Source organism: Alosa pseudoharengus, unplaced genomic scaffold (genome assembly GCF_046254945.1).
Source record: "Alosa pseudoharengus isolate Yale_2024_CS ecotype anadromous, Long Island Sound unplaced genomic scaffold, YU_APseudo_1.1 YU_APseudo_1.1_scf_4, whole genome shotgun sequence".
Taxonomy (NCBI): Eukaryota; Metazoa; Chordata; class Actinopteri; order Clupeiformes; family Clupeidae; genus Alosa; species Alosa pseudoharengus.
The window spans coordinates 13264192-13288315 of record NW_027468774.1 but is presented as its reverse complement, the minus strand read 5'-3'; the positions used below and the strand labels follow the sequence as shown (position 1 = coordinate 13288315).

The 24124-nt window shown below is 39.4% G+C and overlaps 1 protein-coding gene across 2 annotated transcripts; it reads right to left on the bottom strand.

Annotated features, from left to right (window-relative positions):
- Positions 1–5355: 5355 nt before the first annotated feature.
- Positions 5356–19908, bottom strand: cdip1 (cell death-inducing p53 target 1). 2 transcript variants are annotated; one of them, XM_076264888.1, is made up of 5 exons: positions 19782–19908; positions 17148–17346; positions 6530–6682; positions 6114–6393; positions 5356–6000 (listed from the first exon to the last, which is right to left on the bottom strand). In XM_076264888.1, exons 2-5 carry the CDS (start codon positions 17224–17226, stop codon positions 5889–5891), a joined length of 624 nt encoding a protein of 207 aa, XP_076121003.1. In that variant the 5' UTR covers positions 17227–17346; positions 19782–19908; the 3' UTR covers positions 5356–5888. The 2 variants fall into 2 exon arrangements, with proteins under 2 accessions (XP_076121003.1, XP_076121002.1); XM_076264887.1 differs by lacking the exon at positions 19782–19908 and adding an exon at positions 19545–19719.
- Positions 19909–24124: the final 4216 nt, after the last annotated feature.

The following is a 24124-nucleotide window of genomic DNA, read 5'->3' as shown; positions in this document are numbered from 1 at the left end:
CAAAGATGGCAGCTTTTTTGTAGGCGAACTTCAGAGGTCTATGTAAGCCAGGGAATACGAGTCTGTGTAGGTGACACGGTGACGGAGGATTCTCCACCAGAAAGCCTCCGACTGCCAATGATAAAATGCAATTTGTTATGCAGGAATAATAAAGAATGTGTGTCAAACGTCATTGACTGTTCTGTTTGAATTTCCAAGTTATTGGAGTTTCGCCGAAACGTCTGCCACGTCTTGGTTGAACCCTGGTCGAGTAGCGCTGTCAGAAACGAATGACTTTCTGCAGGCGCTTATGGAACCAACAGAGTATCTCGTAAATTATCCCACTAATAATTCCCTGAATGGTACGAAACTTCTAAAGTAGTACAGCTATGTTCTTTACTCATGAAACGAGGCATTGGAAAGTTTGTAAGTACACCAGGAGTTTATTTAAATAACACTTGCCTGATAGCTTCTACTCTGCTGCTATCTACCGCTGCGTCAACGTTACTTCCGTGATTTGGGAAAAGCCCGTAAAAGTCCTGGCAGGAAGCGATTACATCAAAGTTTTTTGGTATATCCAGTTTTTAATATTTTTTTCCGAAGTGTTTACAACTTAGTGTTAACTAATAATTGTTGCAAACTGGTAGCCTAGAAATCTAGACACACCCTAGCGGCAGCAAATTTGCTGCCAGGACTAGTCTAGCAACTCTCCATTGGCTTGTGAGCTCGAAAAATTAAACTTCTATCAGACCAATCAAATCGTGTATAGAGTTGTTAGGCGGGCTTAACTATGAAGGTATATTGGTTGCAAAAGTGGCGAGCACATTTAGCATGTGCACACTAAAGTCATCAATGTGTAACAGTAAAGTTGAAGTTGCACATATTTTTTTATATCTTGTTAACAAAAAATAGGGGCTACGGGTTCACAAATCCTTTTTACAGGTACACAAATCCTATCCTGTGAGTCACAACTTTCAAGAGTCATGCACTCGACACTTTTGCTCCAATCGTTGCAGTGCAGTTGGTGCGAAACACATTTGCACATCCGTGTTTCATAATCTGAGAACATGCACAACATTTGTGCATTTGTAAACCCAAATGTGAACTAATGCATCCGAAGTTGTGCATCTGTGAAATAATTTCTCATTAATAAAATTCTACAGATCGCTTTGATTTTCTTGCACGACTACAAGTCAATTGATACAAGTGCTCGAATCTGCTTCTACGAGTGACGATACTTTTGCTCCTGGCTAGGTGATATAATAGGAGCAGAGAATGTCTAATAAGGGGAGAACTGCCACTCTCGGAAAACTTCAGGTTTCTGAACTGGTTGCAGTTCCTTCTGTGGTTCCTACTGCGCAAGCGTACTTCAAATTGGCTCCAAATTTTCCAAGATGGCCTCGCTTCGGTGGCTTCAATTCCATAGAACCAGTCTAATAGGAAGACAATTGGCACTGTCTGGTTACTTCGGGTTTCTATACTGGTTGCAGTTCCTCCTCAGATTCCACTTGAGAGTCCACTTCCAGAGTGCATGGAGGTCTATGGAGCTTTACCCGAGCTGGTTATGTGCAATGTGCGTTCCTATAAAAAGGGTGTTTACTGCGGCATATTTATTTTTCAGACAATATGCAGAGTCTTTTCACTTAGGAATTTACACGATCGTCTATATTTTTTCCAGCACGCCTCCCTAGATTATTATGTGCAACAGTGATCTGCTATTCTTCTAAATGTTATAACCTGTATTTACCACTCTAGATCGATCCATTTTGTAAAGGTGATCCGATGACCCACAGGTTGAATTGTTCGCCATTAATCCCAATAGAGTGATGATGATTGCAAAATGCAAAAGCAATTCATTCAAACGCATTCAATGTGGCAAAAAAACGCAGTGACACACAGACACATAAATAAATATGTAGTATATCCCACTGGTAACATAAAAGGTAATTTATTTTGGACATTTTCACGTAAAAGGAATCACATCAAAAAACTACTGACGTGGGAGTGCTGACAGTACTTCATTTATTGAAAAGAATATCAGAGATAACACCTTGTAACCTTTCAACGTCTTTCAGAAATGTTTTCATACTTCCTGAATGAAGAAGGACTCCCCATCCCCAAGGGTCTCCAAACAATTGCCCGTTTCAAATACATTAGTGTCACACCAAATCCATTTTTGGGACAAAATCTTTTTGTTTAGGGCTGATTCAAAATATTATGCCTCGACTTTTAGAATAGGAGAGCATCTGTGTTATCATGTACTTAAATAATGAATTACAATTGCATTCATTTTTATTGGTTTTATTTAAAATCAAACTTTGTGAAATGTGCTTGGGACAGTCACGCCATACAGTATGAGCTTTGTCTGGTTTGATTGAAATTGTCGAAAAACAGGAATATGAATGGCATGTATGCTCTGTGTGTTCTTATAAAACAGCATTTTCTGAACAATACAGTATAACCACATTTCTTTACAGATTTTGCCATTATTTAGATATGTTTGACACTCAGGCCAAAAAAATGCATCCACATGCAGGCTTCAAGATGCAACAATGCTCTGCATCAAAATGGGAGCACATGCTCAAATTCATGCATGGCATGGAATGTTTTATTTGTCAAAGAATAATCAAACAACTAAACTTATTTAAGCCAGGCTAACGCACGCCTTGCTTTCTGCCTGATGTATTGACACCTTATTCATGCAACCTGTATAAATCACAGCCCGCCCCAGATTGACTAAAGCTCTGTTCGAAACTGAAGGCAGCGACTCGGGTAATGGGGTGTGTGGGAGGGGGATGATGAAAGGGTGTGTGTGTGTGTGTGTGGGGGGGGGGGGGGGTTGTGTATGTGGGTAATAGGGGTGTACCTGAGAGTGTGTGGGGAGGGGGTATGTTGTGTGTTTGGGTGGGAGGGGGATGATGAAATGGTGTGTGTGTGTGCTGGGGGGCAGTGTATGTTGGGGGATTAATGGGGTGTGTACCGGTGTGTGTTGGGAGAGGGGGGGGGGGTGAAATGGTGTATGTATGGGTGGAGGGTGGGGCGTCTGGATATGGTGTGTGTTTGTGTGTGTGGGGGGAAGGGGGTGCACGGGTGTGATGAAATGGTGTGTGTGTATGGGGGGGGGGTTTGTTGTTTGGCAGGCGGCACATATATCAGACCAGACACTATAAATGGTTACAATAATAGTATCAGATAGTACAATATTTATTTCTTGCTACAAATCTACACATTTAAGCAAATTATGTCACACATCACATTTCAACAGATTCAGCAGCCATTACCGGTGTCGTCCGCCATTTTTGTTTACTTTTCACAGCTGTTTCACACATTGCCGCAAAAGAATTATGGGTAGTAGGGAGCATGGAGGATGCATCCAGACTAGAGACGGTTGATAAAGGTAATTAGAAAATCTTTGACGCATCGATGCTGCCTTCAAAAATGACCGTTAGTCGGGTAGTTCTAAGATATCTTGGAAGGTAGCAAAAAGAGGTTTTTTTTGCTGCCATCTTTAGGGGAAAGTCCGTAGGAGTCAATTGCCAAGTGTGCTCTGGAAATTCACAATTTCGTCGCCGTTTAAAAAAAAAAAAAAAAAAAACATAGTCCAGTATTTCTTTTGAAATTGAAATGAAGTTGTATGGACTGGACTATGTTTTTTTTTTTTTTTTTAAACGGCGAAGAAATTGTGAACTTTCCCCTAAAGATGGCAGCAAAGATGACAACATTTCCGGAAAGGTACTGGCTTAATGAAATTCATTCTGGACTCTCTATCCGACCACATAAAGACCTCGGGATACTTCGGTTTGGCTTTAGGGACCCTCTACTCACTACCACGTAAGTGTAATGTTGTTTGGAACTGTAGAAGAGGTATAAAAATAGCGTTTTGTAGCGGCGAAATAATATGCCCTTCTCACTTCCACGCTAACGAGTTTTGACTAAAAACGGTAACATCGAACTTTCTTAAAACACATCCGAATGACATGATTTGGATGTCAACTCAACGTATGTACTCCCAATCATCCGTAAATTGATCTAAAGTGCATTTTACTCCGGATAATTCCTTTAAAAGGCAGCAGTTTTTACCGTTTCGAACAGAGCCTAAGTACCCAAAACAAAGATAGAACTGGAAAGAAGGGGATAATATTCACTTGAATTGATTTTAAACTGATGCTATATTGATAATTATATTCATCATAAATACAATAATATACTGCTCAAAAAATTAAGGGAACACTTAGTTTTCCACAATTGTTAAAACACATTTTTTGAAACCTTCCACCCTTTTCTCCATTCTCAAACTACATTCACAGAATGTCTGACAGTTCTTGCGAAATAAAACACTCGCCTCAAAAGTTTTACTTGTGCTCAGAGCCAAACAGTGTCAGAGTACCGATCCAGTGTATGATTGAAGTGTTCCCTTAATTTTTTTGAGCAGTATAGATGGATTGTAACTTTTCATGAACACTAAAAATAATACTATAATCAAATAACACCAATGAACTGTTTATTCAGACTTAAAAATTCAACTGCCAAGACTAGAGAAACAACCATGCAGATTTATAGCTAATTTATTCATGGGTTCTCCATAAAGCCTTTTCTTAGCTTACACCTCTTCTCCCTCTTCTCCCTTTCTTACGGTCTCAGTCAGACACACACACACACAAAAGTTGGGAATGAGGGTCTGCAGTCAGGGTCTGTTTTTTTTCCCATTGGATTTTACAAACGCTGATACTTGTAGATGTGCAATTAGCTTATATTGTCCAGAATATCACTCTACCTAAGTGTGTATTTGTTGTGACTATTGCAATTTGCAGCACACAATTAATTGGAAAAGTAAGAAACAAAGGAAATTATCAGTGTACAGGTCACTAACTGAATGAAGGTCACTAACAGCTAACTGAATGAATTTTTGAAAATCAAGACTTGCACTGTTTGATTTAAGCTCACCACCACAATGCTAGCACAAGATGTGGTAGACAATAGTTAAGACCTACACATTCAGTGCAATTTTATACAATTCAAACTGTTATACACTCAGCCTTAGCTAGGCACACTTGATTTTCTAATAAGCTCTGAACAAAGCCGAAGTTTCATGTATCAAAATCAAAAGTTGGATCCATCTGGGTACAATATGAAGTACTGGGAAGACTGCTCACTGGCCTGAAATGTCCTTTGCAGTACTGCAACTCTGAACACAGTTCGCTAGAGCATTGCATCAAATGTGTTTATTATTCATATCAATGAATGTTCTTTGATGTAATTTATGGAAATGTCTAAGATATACTATTTGATGCTTTCATACTGTAACAGATGTTTGGGAATTATTACATTAAGATCTGATCTGAACCAATCAATAAAAACTTTACAGAAAATTCAATGTAATCTGTCAGAGAAAGTGTTAATAAAGTGTTCACTGTGCAGCATGGTAAAACAATAAGATGATGACAAGACACAAAACATTAACAGACCATATATTTACACTCAGTCTCTACTAACCATGTTAAAATCAAAAATAAAATATTTTAAATAAAACAATACTGACCCTGCATTTTCTAATCATCTCAGACAAATTTCACAGATTACGCTTTAAGTGGGCAATCCAGCCAGGACATCAATATCCACTTAAAGCTGAGTACATTATTGTGCAAAGATTTTCTAGGCATGATCACTTCAGTCTACCATTAGTCATTTTCAGTTAAAAGAGGTCTCATAAGCTTAAGTAAAATTAAGTACAGTACTACATACAGTAGTCATTTCCGCAAGTATGTACAATATATAATGCAAAATATACACAGGAGATGAAGACATTGCTACTTAAGGGGGCTACCTGAAACACGACATATGATGCAAAAATAGATGAGGGCTACAACACCCACTGGGATGAACTCTGTAGGTGAACTGATTTCACATTGTTAGCATATGCGTTTGTATGTGTAGATGTAGCCATTGCAGTAGGGGCAGGTGTGCGTTACATCCTTCAGGTCATCAATCAGGCAAGGAATCAAGCAGCATCCAAGATCACACCTAGAGTGCATAAAAAAAAGAAACACTATGTTCACTAAGCAAAAACAGCTACACACTCACATGAATGTTCTAAGCGATTACAAAAAATCCAGGGAAACCACTGAGCCACTTACCCCACAAAGAAGCAGAATAGGCAAAAAAGTGAGTTCATGAGGCCGATGTCATGGCTAATGCGTGTGATAATGGCCTGCTGGCAGTGTGGGCACACTGTCTGCACTGGACTTGACTGGAACATCTCACCCTGAAGCACAGTCACTGTAGTGGCTGCTCCAGGAGGTGCAATAACTGTGGCTGTGTGCCCTCCAGCAGGGCCAAAACGACCGGGCCCTGAACCAAACTGCCCTGGCACCATCTGTGGAAAATGGTGATGACCTGGTGATGGATAAAAGCCACCTGAAGAGAGTGGAAATTATTTAGGATGGGGTTAGATACTAGTAATTCAATAATTAATGACGTGAATTTGTTTTTCACTCCATAAAAGACTGGAAATCACATTAGTGTGTGTACTGTATTATTTTGGCAGGCATACCATGTAGGTGTGGCATAGGCATTGGCTCTGGGCCATCACCTGGGACATGAGGTGGCACAAAGCCTGGGTGAAAAGACGACTCGTATGGAGGTGGACCATAGTCGGGAGGCTGGGGCTGACCCTGAATGGGTACAGAGGTCACAGGGGCAGAACCTGCAGGACAAATTAAGAGTTACAGACTGCTTTACATCCTTTATATTATGTTTAAAAACAGCATTAAAAAAAAACAAATATAGCTCTCTTGCTGTATCCATATTTTTCCTTTTGTGTCCTGTTGCATAAAACTCAAATCTAAAATTAAACTCTTAAAGGGATACTTCACCGATTTGCATTAAGCTTTGCATCATTAGAAACTCTGTAGTATTTTCGAATGATCGTGCTTACGAGGGAGGTTAGCATGACAAGAGATTTTTCCATTTCTTGCCTGGAAAAAAGCAAGCAAGCAAGCAAGACAAGAGATTTCTGTATTTCTTCCCTGGAAAAAAATTCTCCGGTAACATACAAAATCACCATTTTGAGTCATCGGAGGATTTTTTGGCCAGAAGCTGGAGACTACATCTCTAGTTCTGCAGGTTTTCAAACCACCCATAGGGAGTGGGACATCACGCCCATAGCTGTCAACCCTCCCCTTTTTTCCGGGTTTCTCACATATTTTAACTTTTTTCCCCGCTGTCTTCCCGACAGCTATGCATGCCCAGAATTTAGAAATAGTGTGGGCCATCTTTCTTTGAAGCTATGCTAACAGACTAGACTCTTGCTCTGCGGAGAAAGCTGAAAAGTAACGACGTTTGCGGAAGGTAGTTTTGAAACTGACATGGCAAAAGGGGATTTTGAAGACCTGGTGCACGAATCCGATGCTCATGACTACCTGTACGAGCCGCAATACAGTGAGGAACAGTTGAGGATGACTGAGGAACAGGAGGACTGCAGCAAGACCGACTGTCTGTCGGTTAGTAGGAAGATCTGGGCCGACTCTAGCAGGGGCGGGCTGGTGGTGTCAGTGCTCTCGGCTGAGGAAACGGCAGTATGTAGAGCACCATAACTTTGCGCCACACATGGACCTGGAGACATATTTTTGAAGGCGAGAGACTGGGGAAAGGCAATCGTCTTGTTTTGCCTGCCTGTGTCCAGAACAGGCAGGCAGGATTCATGGCAACGTTACGGACAGTAACGTTGGCTATCAAGTAACTGGGGCTATCAAGTAACTGTTGATGCTCAGGATTAGCTATAACACAACCCCAAATAAGAACAAGTTGGGACGTTGAGTATCTCATGGTTAAGTGTAGACCTTTCTATCTACCCAGAGAGTTTACAGCAACTGTAACAGATTACATAAATTCGTCGACGTAAATCATTTGCGTCGACTATTCACAATGTAGATTTATTAATGCACCAGTGATGATCTACATCCCGATTTAAACCAAAGATTCTAGAGCGCACTTTGAGAGATGTATCCAGGGCTGTAGCTAAACATATTTGTTGATGTGCTACAAAAAATAATTCTGTGCTATGGATGATTTACCAACGTAACACCAGTGCAATACAGTTTTCCCAATGGCTATACATGCGTGAGACTGACAGGGGAGCTACACCAGGTACGTAACTGAAGCGTTCCGTTCTTGTTGTGTCTGCTGCACTATAATCCACTCTATTAGCTTCCACTATAATCAATGGAACTAGCTACACCAGACGTGATGGCGGCGCGTACGTTTGAAAAAAATAGACCAGTCTTCTAAAATATTTTTTACACATCACGAACGGAACGCTTCAGTTACGCGTCTGGTGTAGCTTGCCTGTGAGACGCTTGTTTGTTTGAAGTGCGCGTGTAGAGTATGTGAGAGGGGAATCGATGCGCTTTGATTCCAACTTGGTAGTAGTAGTCTACAGGATTAAAAAGCATGCCCACGTGTGTGCACATAGTATCCAAACAATCCTACAACAGCTTGCGAATTATCCTCCCGAGCCCAGCAAGTGTTTTGCCTAAAGCGAATATTCCAACTGGCCGAGGTGCATTCATATCTCGTCTAAACGTCTATGACAATCGCCTTGTTCCTTGTACTGAAAACCCAGACACCACCATTTAGTTGTTTGAGATTTTAAAGGTTTTATAACAATGCTACAGATTTTGTGGCTAGTGCTACAAATCTATTCACCTTTGCAGCACCAATACTATGTGCAAAAAAGTTAACATACAACCCTGGTATCGCACATATCTCATGTAGGCTATTCTGTCTGATACGCCATGCTAATGTTATAACCCTAAAATAACTAGCACTCATCACCTCACACATGAAACATAAAAAGGTTAATGCAAAAAAAATGAATGAAATGTTAATGAGAAACTTTCTGATATTTGGGAATGGAAAAATAATCGCAACAATAATAATGAACAAATTAATCGTTAGATTAATCGTTTAAATAATAGTTTAAGACAGCAATTTAATAAAAGGTAAATAATGTGTTACACTTTACTTGACAGTATCGACATAAGAGTGACATGACACTGTCATGAACATGTCATACAAATCATGCATAATTAAAAAATAACTAAATTTCAGCTAGGCCTACTTGGCTACGCAATAATGTTTCCATTACAGCACAGCGCACGTTCAATGAATGAATGAAAGCGGCTGCCTTGTTTCGCAATAAACAGCAGGTGGAAATCCCGACAGTCTTTCAACTACATGAAATGTAATAGTGACCCATCAAATACCGTCTCAAACAGTGAACCATCAAATACAGTCCCAACATTTAGCAATATACTCAAACAGTCCAAAAGTAAATTAAATCCCAAACCAAACTGAAAATCTTCTGCTTTTGATAGCCTACATAGACCCTTTCAAGAGAGTTCCATTATCAGCATCATAGTTGGCCCCACAAGGCTTCCGTTTTAACATATCTTAATGCAGAGGAAGTAGATTGGGAACCAAATAGAATGTTCAAGCATTGTTTTTGTTTTTATTGTTGAAAGGGTCTATACCGCTCCAAACGAAACGCATGTCTCACAATGAAACGCATGTAAGAAATAAAGGCCTGCCTCAAATACAAGCCTGCCCAAAATAAAGGCTTGTGCTTTGCGCAGCCTAAGTAAATAAAAGACCCCGGCCATAATTTGAGGATTTACGGTAATCTTAACTTTTTACTTTACTTTACTAGCTAACTCCCTCCTCTTTCAGTCTATGCTCCCTGCTCTGGCTCCATTTGTTCTTATTCTTCCTTGTGTTTTCTGCTGCTCCGTTCGTTTCCATGGTTTCTCGCGCTGGTTTCACTGCAAACTGCGCACAGCCAAGGGGGGGATGAAACATCATCACGTAGCATTACAGCACAGTGTTCACAGGAAATGTAGGAAATACTGCCAGGGGGATAAATGACCAGAGAACGGATCCTTATGTATGCATGTAATGCCTCATGCATCACCGGCCAAACAGGCTTAGTACGTTTTTATTAACACCTGCCAAAATGAATTTTAACCCGCATTTGGCGGGTGTTAATTTAGAACCCTGTAGACAATGGTTATCAGAGACTTTCCTGAGCTCATACAATGATTTTCTTTACAGAAACAGGTCTGGTTTTGATGCAGTGGCATCTAATGTCCAAAGGACCACAGCCATCCAATATTGTTTATCTGCTCTATCCCTTGTATTTCATTGGATTCTCTGAATATTTTAATTATATTATGTACTGTAGATGATGAACTCACTAAATACTTCACAATTTCATGTTAAGAAGCATTAAAATGACATTGTTTAATCATTTGTCCACACAGGTTTACACAGAGTGATGAATGCCCCTACATCTTTACTTTCCCTGCCTCTCTGGGAAGCTCTTTTTTATACTCAATCGTGTTGCCAGTTACCCTTATTAGTTATGAAATAGTCCTCCTTTTGTTTTCTTTATCATTACACAACTTTTTCAGCATTTCGTTACTTCCGTCGCAACTTTTCCGTCGCAACATTTTCAACATTTGGTTTATTGTCTGTGTCCTTTTTGCAACTAAATATGAGTTTAAAGATGAACTGAACTGGAATTGGAAACTGGAAAAGTAAAGGTGATATAACAGATGTATTTTATTTCTTCTCATTGGTACAATGATTAAAATGACTGAATTTATTAAAAGGGATAAAATTGTTATTATAACCCATACCGGTCAACATTTAGCTTTCCAAAAACGGGAGATGTTTTTTCGGGGGGCGGGGGTCAGTGTTTATACCGGATCTGTGTTTGCATATTTAATACGTTTCATACACGTGTTTCAACACTGCATTTCGGTCGTTGCTTTTACCTTACCATTCATTACCTTACGCATGTCAAATATGTATCCACCAGCTGCCTGCCTGCAGCCTACTTCCAAAACTCCAAAGCTGCTTGCTGTCAGATTTCCGAGGGAACAAGTTCAGTGTAGGCTATCAACAACACTCAATAACAGTTTATGTGATGTGTTAATCAATTAAATTCTCAACAATTTCACAACAGCTAGTTCTGGAATAGGCCATTCAACTAGCCCGATTTCTTACGACGAGACTCAGGCTGCGCAGTTGGCACCCGCTTCCTTATTTGGGTTTTGGGTTGCCAGGTTTTAGCCTATGACAAAACGGTTGAAATTGAGACCCCGTTTACACGAGCATGTGTATTTTTATAAACGAAGACATTTCCCTACGTTTGAGCCTTTCATTTAGACGCAAACGGAGAATTCGCCCCGTAAAACGGTTATCCAAAAAAACTCCGGCCAAAGTGTTTTTTTTTGGAAAACTCCGTTTATGCGTTTGGTTCTAAACTGTGGTAAACGGAGTTTTGGGCAGCCAACGTCACAGTATGCAACAGAAGTACACCAAATGTGTGACCAATGTTTACATTTACATGTTCTCACGTGCGACTTTTCAGGGTTCTGATTGGTTAATGTGAGCTTGAGGCTATCGTTAGACTGCCACTGTGGTTTGGCGTGCTCATGACAGCATGTATGTACACGGGTTCGTGTAAGCACATAAAAAAAAAAAAACGGTCTCGTGTACATGCAGTTTTATTTGCAAACGTAGATGGCTAGATATTCGTTTAGGAAAATACCCTGCTTCGTGTAAACGTAGTCTGAAACTAAGTGATCGTGTATTAGGGGTGTAACGGTACACAGAAGTCACGGTTCGGTTCATACCTCGGTTCGGACATCACGGTTCGGTACGAGTTCGGTACAATGGAGGGAAAAGCAAAACAAAAATGCAGAAAGCATTTTTTTTTATTGTGCATGTCTCAGGCTGTACCACCTAGTGTCATACAGTCTCTTCCCTGAGCTATCTGCAACAGCCTGAAGTGTGTAAGATGTAGGCTAAACAGTACAATAAGTACCCAGACTCCATCTGTAACTTGTAAACAAAATAAGACAATCAGCTATAAAACTGAAAATAGGCCTACAGCATCTCTTATTTCTGAAAGTGCAAATGACATAGAAAAATGATTTTTAAAAATCCACTTAAGCAAGACCTTCAACATCTGTGTTTAGTTGTATATGGAAGGGTCTACAATTTGCCTCAATATTTTTCATTGTGTGTAAAGTAATAATCTAGCCTACTAACTGTGAAAATATCACACTATTTTGCCTTTTTTTTAAAAACGAAATTGCTCCTTTCATTTCATAAACAGACTACAACTAGAAGTCACGTGACTTTGCCCTTTGACGTTAACTCACCGTACTAGCATGGTTTGTTTATTAGCCTGGTTAGCGTTGTCACTTTATTTTACTGTCTATGCACTTAACACTACCAGCTCCTCATGTGAGAAGTTACAAGTTACCCCAACATAAAGGTAATTACCACGCGATTTACATAGCTTTCTGTCATTACGAAATCATTTAATTTAAGCCATAGGTTTTGGCCCTATTTGTATGTGTATCCAAAGGCTGCTGAAGCGCAGGGGAAGTTTTTTTCCCCTCGTTTCAGTGATTGGTAGCCTACATCATCTGGGTGATGGCTTCGAATATGTGTAGCATTTATTCCACTCACATACCCAATAACTGCTGAACAACGCTGACACACAGTTTCATCTTATCCACCACTCTTTCGCCTGTACTAACGTTACTGTAACTGAAGTTCTCAAACTTGCGATCTTAAATAGACCAGCGGATCCTCTAACTCTTGTGGGTCTAACCTTAGTGCTGCTAATGACTGACGGACTCGACTGACGACCTGACAAAAAAAAACATAGGCGCCAATCAAAGCTTCAGAGCTAAGGCGAGGCTACAGATTAGCGTTAGGTGTCGCTAAAGAACTCCCGTAACTCTCGATACTTAACAGTAATTGCGCATGACATTAATTAATCCGCACACGAGTTTTATGTATTTTTATACCGTGTATTCTCCGTGTAAATTCATGCACCGAACCGTGACGCCCGTACCGTTTCGGTTCAATACGAATACATGAACCGTTACACCCCTATCGTGTATGTGTAGGGTGTATTTCATATACAATCTGGCAACCTGAATGGATCAATGATTTTAAAATGAAGTTTGATGGCCATGCAAATTACGGGAGTTTTCCGGGAGAAATAACAAAACGGGAGGGTGCTGGGAGATGACCTTGAAATACGGGAGAAACCCGGGAAAAACGGGAGTGTTGACAGGTATGTTATAACCTTTATTTATTTAATCACACAGATAACAAACTTTTTAAAAAAGAAAAAAAGATGAAAAAGAACAGATTTTTTTCATATACATATTTCTTCTCATTGGTACAATGATTAAAATGGCTGAATTTATTAAAAGGGATAAAATTGTATGGTGAAAGTGTTGTTGTCACACGGGCGCCGCCATGTTGGATTTTAACAATCGTCACTGGCATGGTAAGCTACTCTGCACTAGCACTAGCAGCCATAGCAGATAATGAGTCTGAGGCTAGCTGACATGGCTGAGTAAACTAACATTAGGCCTAGCTGAGTTACATATTGGCCGGCCATAAGCCGTTTATAGGCTAGCCTACATCACAAAATCTCATACAAAATGAAACCAAACTAGTGTAACAAAGGTGAACACTTTAACAGGGGAAATTAATTGGGCATGAATCATTGTACTGAACGCTATTTTGTCAATGAGCAGAAACACACAACATTCAAACTATTGATAAGATGTGCACTATGGAAACTGGTCTGTAACTTTATATGAATAACTAAACCACAGCGGGTCTATAAACAGAATCCAATGTCCCTTTCTACTCACCCTGAAGCAAGTTGTTTACCGTCTCAGGGCAGATTGTTGATGCATAGGGAGTTAAACTCGCAGAAATAGCTGCTAATTCCAAGAGACTCGTGCAATATCAACATCCACAAGGTAAATATCTGGCAACTCTCCACTAGCCTAAAGTAAACGGCACAACTCGCAAATCCTCCGGGTAACTGAGTTTTTAAGAGTTTCAAGGGAGGGAGAGAGAGCCCGTGTGAGTTGCTGTTACGAGTGCCAGTAGTCCAGGCTGCATTAGCCTACATTGCCGTGACAATGCGTGTTATATAGCTTATTCGTATACACCATAGGCTTAATGTAGTGGTGGTGGCCGAGTATGCAGTTGTGTGGAGGACGTACAGTAGGCAATGTGTGTGTGTGTGTGTGAAGGAGGGAGGGAGGGAGGGAGACAGAGAGACAATGTGCGTGTTGCTGTCACAAGTGTCCCTCGTCCAGTTTTCTATATGGCCTGTAGGCTAGGCCTATGTTGTGCCGCTATACACTGCACAAAAGGTATGCCCCCGAAATAAACACATACATAAATAAACGTCACTTTGGCTTCCTCGAACATTTTCCCTAAGTTTCGCCACTGCTTTGCAACAGATGGATTCAGGAGCAGTGTCCATGCTCCGGCAGCACCCACACAGTCATTTTCACCCAAATGATCCTACTGAAGATGTAGCTGGAGCCTGAAACTGATCGTCCCCCATCTAGTGGTAGTCAGACACTACAGGCCTGTCCCTCACAGGCTCAAATGTGTAACCCATGCCATTAAAATTAGTAATTTTCGTGTATATATATAATACACTGCAGCTGTTGCCTATAGAACTTCTCAAGTCCTACCATGCCAGTGACGTCATCGAAACTGGCAGTGTTCTAATACTAACAAACACAATTTTTGTGTTGCTTAAAAAAGGCTATGTATTGATTTTTTTAATTACATTTTTTAGCGTAATTTATTTTTAATTGTCATAATCAACACATTATCAACGTTGATTCTTTCAGTTCAGTTCATCTTTAAGAGATTTGCAGATTATTACATTCTGTTTTTATTGACATTTTACACAACATTCCAACTTTTTCTGATTTGGGGTTGTAAGTTTGACATTGTTCATATATTTCTTTTTAATTAAAAGTTCATTCATGTTGGATGCGTTTTATTTTCTTGTCCTTAGTGTTGCTTAGAGTATAGCCTATTAGAGAAACAGTTATTTCAATTGGGGGGGGGGGAAAGGTTGACGACATCCTGATATGCAGTCATATCAGACAAACTGCGGCCAAGTTGGTTTCATATTGGACACAAATTAGTCCCTCATAGTCAGTGCTAAATGGATTTTTCAAATGGGTCAAATATCCAACGTCCAATATAAAACCAACTTTGACGCGGTATCAGGGGAGTGGTAAAAAAGTTCAGCAAATTCCGCTGCTGCTAGACATTAAAACATTAAAGGGCATCTGACCATCACACATTGAGCTGACATGGAAATATGTAAAATATGTGCTTAATTTTACAATCCTTATTTATGCCAAAAAGTTACATTAATAAGTCCCTCTGTGTGCTTTTAGCCTAGTATTAGTTCCTGGGGGAGTGGCCATGCATGGCAGCGAAGAGAAGTGAATTCTAGGAGCTCTGGTAGCTTTCATCCACATGAGCCAAAAATACATTTCTTCGGCTCTTTCTTAGTCAAGAAGGCACTGACTTCAAAACTATTTCACATTTCTACTACATAAATGACCCAATATGAATACACATGCATCTTCTTTCCAGCGGTGCAATGCTCCTTTAAGTTGATTGAAGCTGATATGGTAGTCTGACCCCTTTACTCTGATATCACAAAATGGGTGATTATTCTCTTGTAATGGGATTAATATAAATCATTTAATTAGCCTACTTCTCCCAATTAAATACGCTCATAGTTTTTCAGCTGGAGAAACCAATAAGTCTAATAATATCCTGAGAGGTTTTCCTTATTCAGTGTGGATTAGGGCTGGGATAAACTATTATTTTTTAAACGTTTAATCTAGCGATTACTTTTTCGATGCATCGATTAATCTAACGATTCATTTTTTCAGTTCGATTCGATTATCTGAATGAAAAAAAAACATGAATTCTTTAACATTGCAATATATGTTTATTGCTCTTAAGATTCCAAAATAAAAGACTATACAACTGCAAAGTAATGCATTCTTAGTCAGAGGTAGCATTCAATAAAGTTCAGTAGTGTATGTCTAATTGAGTGCCTGTCATTTTAAGACGTTCGTGTGGGAATCCTTGCATTTAACATTAACACAGTTAAAAGGCTGCTCATGTGTGGATGCAATTCATAACGTAGTTAGTTCAAATAACGGTTCGTACTTCTCCTTTGGACAAGCTTGGAAAACACTTCCTATTTACATCGGGATTTTGCAAACATTCAGAGTCAATAAAATGAGCCCTGCATGAGTAGCAGCTAACGAATAAGCAGCTGCAAGTAAGCATGCTAAACTTGAGTATTCTAACGTTAGCTTTGAGATACTGCTTGATTGCATACTGTAACTTAACTTAGTTTAGTCTCCTCAATGTACTATGTTGTGATAAGACCTTAGCAGAGTTTACTTTAACTTTAATTCAGCAGTTTTAATGCTGCAAATTTGCGCAGCATGGTCACGATGCTAAACGGATGCTAAGCGGATTTAATAGCAATTTAGCCCACTGTGTTCTATGCAGTGCTTCTATGTGGCAACAACAATCCTTCAACAATCATGAATATTTTGTTAAATGCACATGCAGAGGAGGAGCAGCGGGCTCGTTACGAGAGAGAGCGTGCGGGGCGAGGAAAGGCTGTGTGAGTAAAAAGTGCAGATCAATGACATTATTTTATCTTATCTTTAATTTAAATAGTAGGCCTACAACATAGAACATCAATGTGTGGTGGCCGGTTTTGATTTCGTTGTGCCCAGCCACAGATTAGTCAACGTATGGAAAACACTGAAGATGTAAAATTAAAAATATTTAGCAGCACACTTGACGAATCGACGCTCATATTTTGCGTCGACGTATTTTTTGCTTCGACGTCATTGATTACGTCGACGTGTTGTCCCAGCCCTAATGTGGATATAGTCATATCATTACAATTACAGTTATTTTTATAGTTATTGTTAGACATGACGTGATGGTAAATGCTACTAGATTTCCTGTTCCAAAACTGAAAAGCTGTGTGCCATTCACATTTCGGCAGGAATGAAGAATAAAGAAAAAGAATACTGCTAGTTGCCACTACTACAACCCTATGGCCACTCCCCTGGGCAAAACGAACAATACAAACGTATCGTGAGGGAAAAAAAGATGGTACATTTCAACCATTAAAATAACTGCAAATGAATCAATCCAATAGCCTACACATATAATGCAAAGGAGGCTAACAAATTCAGATAATTTACCTGACACAGGTCCATTCTTCTCATCAACTGATGGGGCACTGGGACCCCCAGGGTATGGAGGGGGAGGATCACTGGACATGATGTACAGATGCAGAAGGAATTCCAGTCAAACCTAACCTTGTAATTCAGTCAGTGGATGTGGAAGTAGAGTGCAGACAGTCCAAGCCATATGCTGCCATACGATGAATCTCACCTTTTACTACAATTCAACAAATAACAAAATGTGCTGTTTTATAGTGATGTAAGCAAATGTAACACAGAAGAAACAGACAAAAGACAATGAACTGCAGATTCAACTCATGACTTTTCATTGTCTTAGACATTTGTTCCATTCTGGAGTACAATAGTAATTGGCAACAATTTACACAGTTTCTCTTTCTAAGTTGTTTGAACGCAACAGTCCAAGTTAACTGACTCACATGTCGGACATTCCACTAAACATTTTCCTGCAGCTAGGCTATATGATTTCTGATGTTAACCACTACATATAGAGAAGCACATTGTGAATGTAGTTTAAAATAAACAATCTTGACTTTGTTAGTTTAATCTATGCTTTCTCACCAGTGGGACCACACCAGAGTTTGCCAGATGATGCGGATTGAGAAACTCTTTTTGGAGGTCTCAGACCGATCAATTTCGTGCACACCGGAGTATGATTGTTTGTGATTGTGATTGCTGCATTCCGACCAACGCAAACAAACCAAAACAAGGGGTCAAACACACTACAGTTTGACAAGTGCAATTGTGCAACCTACGCCGATGGTAGGTCACAGGCTGCGATGTAAGATTGTTGGTAAACAGACTGTGCCGGGAAGGGACATGGTCAACATGGCAGTAGTTCAAGGAGGATATAATGCTTTTATAGTTATGCATTCTTCCTTGAGAAAAAATTAACTTCGGGTAAATAGACAGTGTTGATTTTGGGCTGAGCTCAACTTGGCGCTCTGTCCCACATTGAGCCCAGCCCCAATCTGCAAGCTGCAGCCAGGGGTACTTGGCCAGATGGGGGCATTTCACTGCTTGCTCATATCAGCCGAAGTTCAGTGCCATGGCGCCATCTCGTGGCCATGAAATATTCAATGTTATTATGTTAAGGTAAGATACGGAGCCCGCAAAGGATCAGGGTGGGGATTTATTTATCGCAATGTTTTTGCGTTCCCTCTCAATAAAGTTTGTGTTCCCTCATAATACAGCCTATTTCATTAACATACAAGGATATGAAACATACTTGGAGGTTCCCTTTGAGTTGGATCATTGGATGGCAATTAATGGGTTTTCCTTAGCCTGTGCTTTCCACCAAGTTACGCAAAAAATGTACACGTAGTTCTAGCTTCTAGTTTTATTGTATATTGTTGATATACCGAACCGCAGTAAGCCATATGGTGCAGTAAATGTAAGGTCTTGATAGCGCATGCCACTAATCATTGCTTTAACCACCTTACCGTGTATATCTTGTAACAAAATGTAGTTAATTATTAAAGTGAAATGGTTGCCATCATAAGTTAGTGGCGTCAGTTCGAGTACAGTTTCGAAGTATTGTTTTGATGTGTTGAATAGAACGTAAATCTCTAAAAAGACTATAACGGTGACCAACGAATATTTTGCCCGATAGCGTGACAGCGGTCACATGCATATTGCCTAACTATTAAATATCGTGGACAAAGGTTAAGTTAACGTAAAAACAAACCATAACAATAACGTTATCTAGCATAAGATAAAAAATGCCCCAAAGAATTAAGTAATCTAAATGAACAAGTCTTAACTTAAAGCTAATGTTATATCCTTATGTCTTAAGGATAGATGGACGAGATCAATTGTCCTAGTTAACTTTATCTGATTAGAACTAGATTATGTAACCAAATAATCTATGTCAAAATTAGCCAGGTCAGCTAACGTTACGTTCTAACGTTGTTTTCGCTGTTATCAATAACCTGCATGTATTTTAACGTTACAACCGTAGGGACAGAAATGTTAACGTTGGAGAACAAAAACGTTAACGTTACGTTACTCTATGAATATCAAAGCTTGATACAACTGTTAATTGTCAACATTAACTCATACCGTTACATTTACTTCAAGTTAACATTAGCTGCTACAATAATAACAACACAAGGGCAGCTAGCTGCTAACGTTAATGCTACATTTCGCTAAATGGGAGTTATGCTTTTCCATGTAATTTATTCGAATTTCGTGTCTTTTGACGATTCCGGAAACCATAACGTTATAGGTTTGTAACGTTAACGTTAGAAGCTAGTTAATATAGCTTCTAGGCGTTAACGTTAGCTATGCAACGTTATCCAATAACGTTAGCTAAGTAACTTAACGGTGAACATTTTGTAAGCTGTCTCTGGCCTTCGCAATCACCCACACGGAATAAAAGACAAGTATGACAATTACCTTTGCAAGTGGAAAAGATAATATGGGGTCTTGTTAAGTCGTTGAATAAAAATGGTCAAATTAGTGCTGGTCAGTTGAAACAGAGAAGACTGAGCTGGAATATTCTGAAATCTTTGGCCTAGCAACAGATCCTCAGAACCTTCTTGAATCCCATGACGCTTTGCGCAGTATCACGGAAGTTCAACATTAAACTGAAATGTAAACAAACCATAGACAGTAAAAGATTGACACAGCTACCTGGTTAATAAGTCGTTTAGGTTTAGAGACGAGTGACAGTCGCAGGAAGTGCCTCATAACCAAGGGGCACCAGACCCTCTTGTAACAGCTGTGGCTGCAGGCTCGCTGGAAAATTAGTTAGAAAATAAGGCAGAGATTCTCTGAAAGTAAGTTCTTCTTCTATAGCGGTTGGCAACCAACTTTTTGGGTGCATCACCGCCACCATCTGGACTGGAGTGTGGATCAAGCTGTCAATAACCCAGTAACCTTCAAAAAAGAATACATCCTCTTTGTAGTATATCATAAGTTTAATGTCATCTGGTTTTTATTAAGTTGTAAAATCAACCTTTGCCTGGCTTGATTGTATTTAACAATACATATAAAGAGGAAAAAACGGAATGGGAATGTTGCCATCTTTGCCGCCACCTTGAGGGGAAAGTCCGTAGGAGTCTTATTGCTGTGTAACACGCTCTGGAAATTCACAATTTCGTCGCCGTTTTAAAAAAAAAAAACATAGTCCAGTCCATACAACTTCATTTCAATTTCGAAAGAAATACTGGACTATGTTTTTTTTTTTTTTTTAAAACGGCGACGAAACACACTCAGCAATAAGACTCCTACGGACTTTCCCCTCAAAGTGGCGGCAAAGATGGCAACATTTCTGTAAAGGTACTGGCTTGATGAAATTCATTCTGGACTCTCTATTCGACCACATAAAGACCTCGGGATACTTCGGTTTGGCTTTAGGGACCCTCTACTCACTACCACGTAAGTGTTATGTTGTTTGGAACTGTAGAAGAGGTATAGAAATAGCGTTTTGTAGCGGCGCAATTGAAATGCCCCGCTCACTTCCAGCCTACGAGTTGTGACTGAAAACGGTACAATCGAACTTTCTCAAAACACATCCGAATGACATAATTTTGATGTCAACTCAACGTATGTACCCCCAATCATCCGGAAATCGATCTAAAGTGCATTTTACTCCGGATAATTCCTTTAAGGCTTATCAAAGCTGCAGCTGGAGTCTGAATAAGCAATCACAACTTGCTTTGGTCTTATATCAAACCAAATCCCCAAATATTTGAAAAATTCTACCCTTTCCAATTCTATCCTAGATCATTTAAACTTTAAATTCAAGCTTATTTTCTTTCTAGAAAATTCTTGAAGAGCCCAAAATTCTTGAAGAGCCTGTTCTTGGACTCACCACCACAAAACATATTTCTCCCCTTTTCCCATATTGCTCCATCGTCTGCAAACAATCATTACCGGAATTTTGTACCCCCTTAAAGGGACACCAGGCAAGCCTGATGCTTTTGTTCTACGAAGCTCCCCCTAGCGTCTGTACGTGTCGATACGTGTGCGAGCCCTTGCTCGATCTGAAGCTCGTTTCCTTTTCTTTGCATCTTTCGGCCGGCTCTGCCATTATACCAGAGGCAGACCTCTGTCTGTACACAGCTTCATTACTTGAGTAAAAGTACAGATACCCCTTGCTAAATTTTACTCAAGTACAAGTAAAAGTACAACAGTCAGATGTCTACTTAAGTAAAAGTACTGAAGTACTTGTTTTTAAAAGTACTTGAGTATCAAGAGTACAAGAGTACATTTTCTAAAAATTTTGCATTACTACTGCCACAGTTCTCACATTTATGTACAGAAACGTCCTACATGGAGTTATGAAAAATGTTAATGTTAATACCTTGGAGAATGTAAAAGGAATTGAAAGTAAAATTTCCATCTTTTTACCATGTTCCCAGGGATACAACCAGTGTTGTATAAAGTACTAGAAAGCAATACTTGAGTAAAAGTACAAGTATCGTACTAGAAAAAGACTTTGGTAGAAGTGAAAGTTACCTTTTAGAATATTACTTAAGTAAAAGTCTTAAAGTATCTGATATATACAGTACTTAAGTATCAAAAGTAATTTTCTGATATTTAATGTACTTAAGTATTTGAAGTAAAAGTAAAAAGTAAAAAGCAAGCGGTTTTATTTTTAACTTTTATTGTGAACTTTATTTTGGCTTTCTTATAGTAAAGCATAAAGCATATTCAGGGTCCCCATATCTTCTTAATCTCACTTAAAATCACATTATTTTATAGGACTTTTCAGGCACAATTCTCTTAAGTTCAAAGAACAAACAGCATATTTTTAGAGCTGACGTCAAAGAAAAAAACAGAAACAGAAATTTCACTTTTGTATGAACTTCAGGTAAAAATGAAAAATAAATAACTTATTTCTTTAAAAAAAAAATGACCTGCTGGTAGGGAGAACATTTTGGTCATGTGGTATGAGCATTTAGGGTTTACTCCCCAGGTCACCATCTCACTCTCTCACACACACACACACACACACACACACAGGCCACCTATGTCCAGCAGCTACTAATATGCCAGTCATTAGTTGAAACTGAAAAGGTGTTCATCTTCAAAAGAAGCTTGTTTTCAAAGTTGCCAGAATTCAGTGCCTGGGAGTTTCAGGCCCAAGACTGGCCAACGTTTTACATAGTGGTGGAAATTGGATAAATTAAGCAACATTTCAGCTCTTACTATCCTGTAGTTTTTATTAGTACCATGGTTCAACAAATGTGTAATAATAATAATAATAAACCACAAATGTGTAATAATAATTCACTTCAACTGAGAAGTTAACAAAAAATATTCCACTATTCCACAAGTTAACAAAAACAGAAAGAAAGAAAGAAAGAAAGAAAGACAGCCTTTGAAATGTAGCCTATCCCACGCTTCCACAAAGAGGCATATTGACTAATGTATAGGCTACATGTTTTTTGCATGGGTAGGCTATATTGTTGTTTGGTGATTTAGCCTGCTCCTTTACTACACCCTTATCTGTAGTCTAGTCGTGATCCCCATAGGCCCAATAGTAAACCCAGAAATGTTGAGTACCCTAAAGTTTTATTGCAGAAATGTCATCTATAGGCCTAGTGGGTGGAATTCAACTTGGTTGCCTAAAGTTGCACTTTGGGCAATTTGCATAATTAGCATAAATAGGCAATTAAGGCGAGGCAGTACAGGTGAATAGGGTAAAAAAATTAAATCATAGATATCACCATGAAACTTTCTGAGTTGATTACTTATGTTAAGATGAGAAAAAATGTATTGCATGTTATTTATAATTTAATGTTTACATATGCAAATGAGGCCCTATCTCATTAAAAATGCTCTAATTTGCATACACACAAAAGCAGATAGTGTGATAAAGCCAGGCTCAAAATTGTTTTTCCAAGGTAAACACGTGTACTTGGTTGGGTGAGTTGGTGAAAACCTTTAAGAAACTTGGTAAGGAGGCAGTGTTGACCTATGGACAGACAGATTAAGAAATTAAGTGTGCCATGCAAAACTAGAAAAGGACTCCGAAAGTGCAGACCTCCGCCAAGCGAAAACATAACCGCCTCCTGGATCCAGACGGTGATCCGGATCACTCCCAAACTTTTTGAGTTATCTTGCAAACAAACAGATGAACAGACAAACAAACAAACAAACAGACAAACAAACCCTGATGAAAACATAACCTCCTTGGCGGAGGTAATAACTATATAACAGCATGCACACACAAACCCACAAGAACTAAATACAATATGCAAAATAACCATATCCAGCATGCACACGTACACAAATGCACAATAACTATATACAAGAACTATATACAACATGCAAAATAACTATATACAGCATGCACATACACACAAACCCACAAGAACTATATACAATATGCAAAATAACCATATCCAGCATGCACACGTACACAAATGCACAATAACTATACACAAGAACTATATAGAACATGCAACGCGCGCGCACACAGACACACACACACACAGTAAACTATATAACTATATACAGTATGCACACATGCACACACACACACACACACACATTTAACAACAACCACACAATCCCACTCAATAGCCTTCACCATTTTCATCATTTCTTTCCTCATTCCCTTCAGTCTCATCATCTTCTTGATCTTTATTATTGTATTGTGAATGGGTTGCAGCATCGGACCTCACCCCCTTCACACTTGCAATAGTCAGTACAACTGACTGACTGCAACTGAGGCTCTCTCTGACCTGCAGCCTTCCACAACATGACCTGAAGATGAGCACGCAGTATGTGCATCATCAGGTTGGCATCTGTTGGAGGAAGCTTTTCAAGCTTAGGAAGCTTTTTGCTGCGACTGTAAATCTGGTAGCGAGTGTTGTTCATCGACTTGGCCTTCTTCTGCCCATACAGTGCAACAAAGAACTTGGTCCCAGTATCTTTTAGGTCACTATGAGTGGCATCAGGTTCCCCAAGCACTGTATTGAGACCAGGAATGGTATTTCCTAGGAATACTTTCAGCGCAGATG

Bases quoted from the DNA above. Each gene is read 5' to 3' on its own strand.
- cdip1 (XM_076264888.1), bottom strand. From the start codon at position 17,226: ATGTCCAGTGATCCTCCCCCTCCATACCCTGGGGGTCCCAGTGCCCCA. The intron at 6,683-17,147 runs GTAAATTATCTG...TTTGTCCTGCAG, and splicing joins GAAGAATGGACCTGTGTCAG to GTTCTGCCCCTGTGACCTCT. The intron at 6,394-6,529 runs GTATGCCTGCCA...CACTCTCTTCAG, and splicing joins GCCTATGCCACACCTACATG to GTGGCTTTTATCCATCACCA.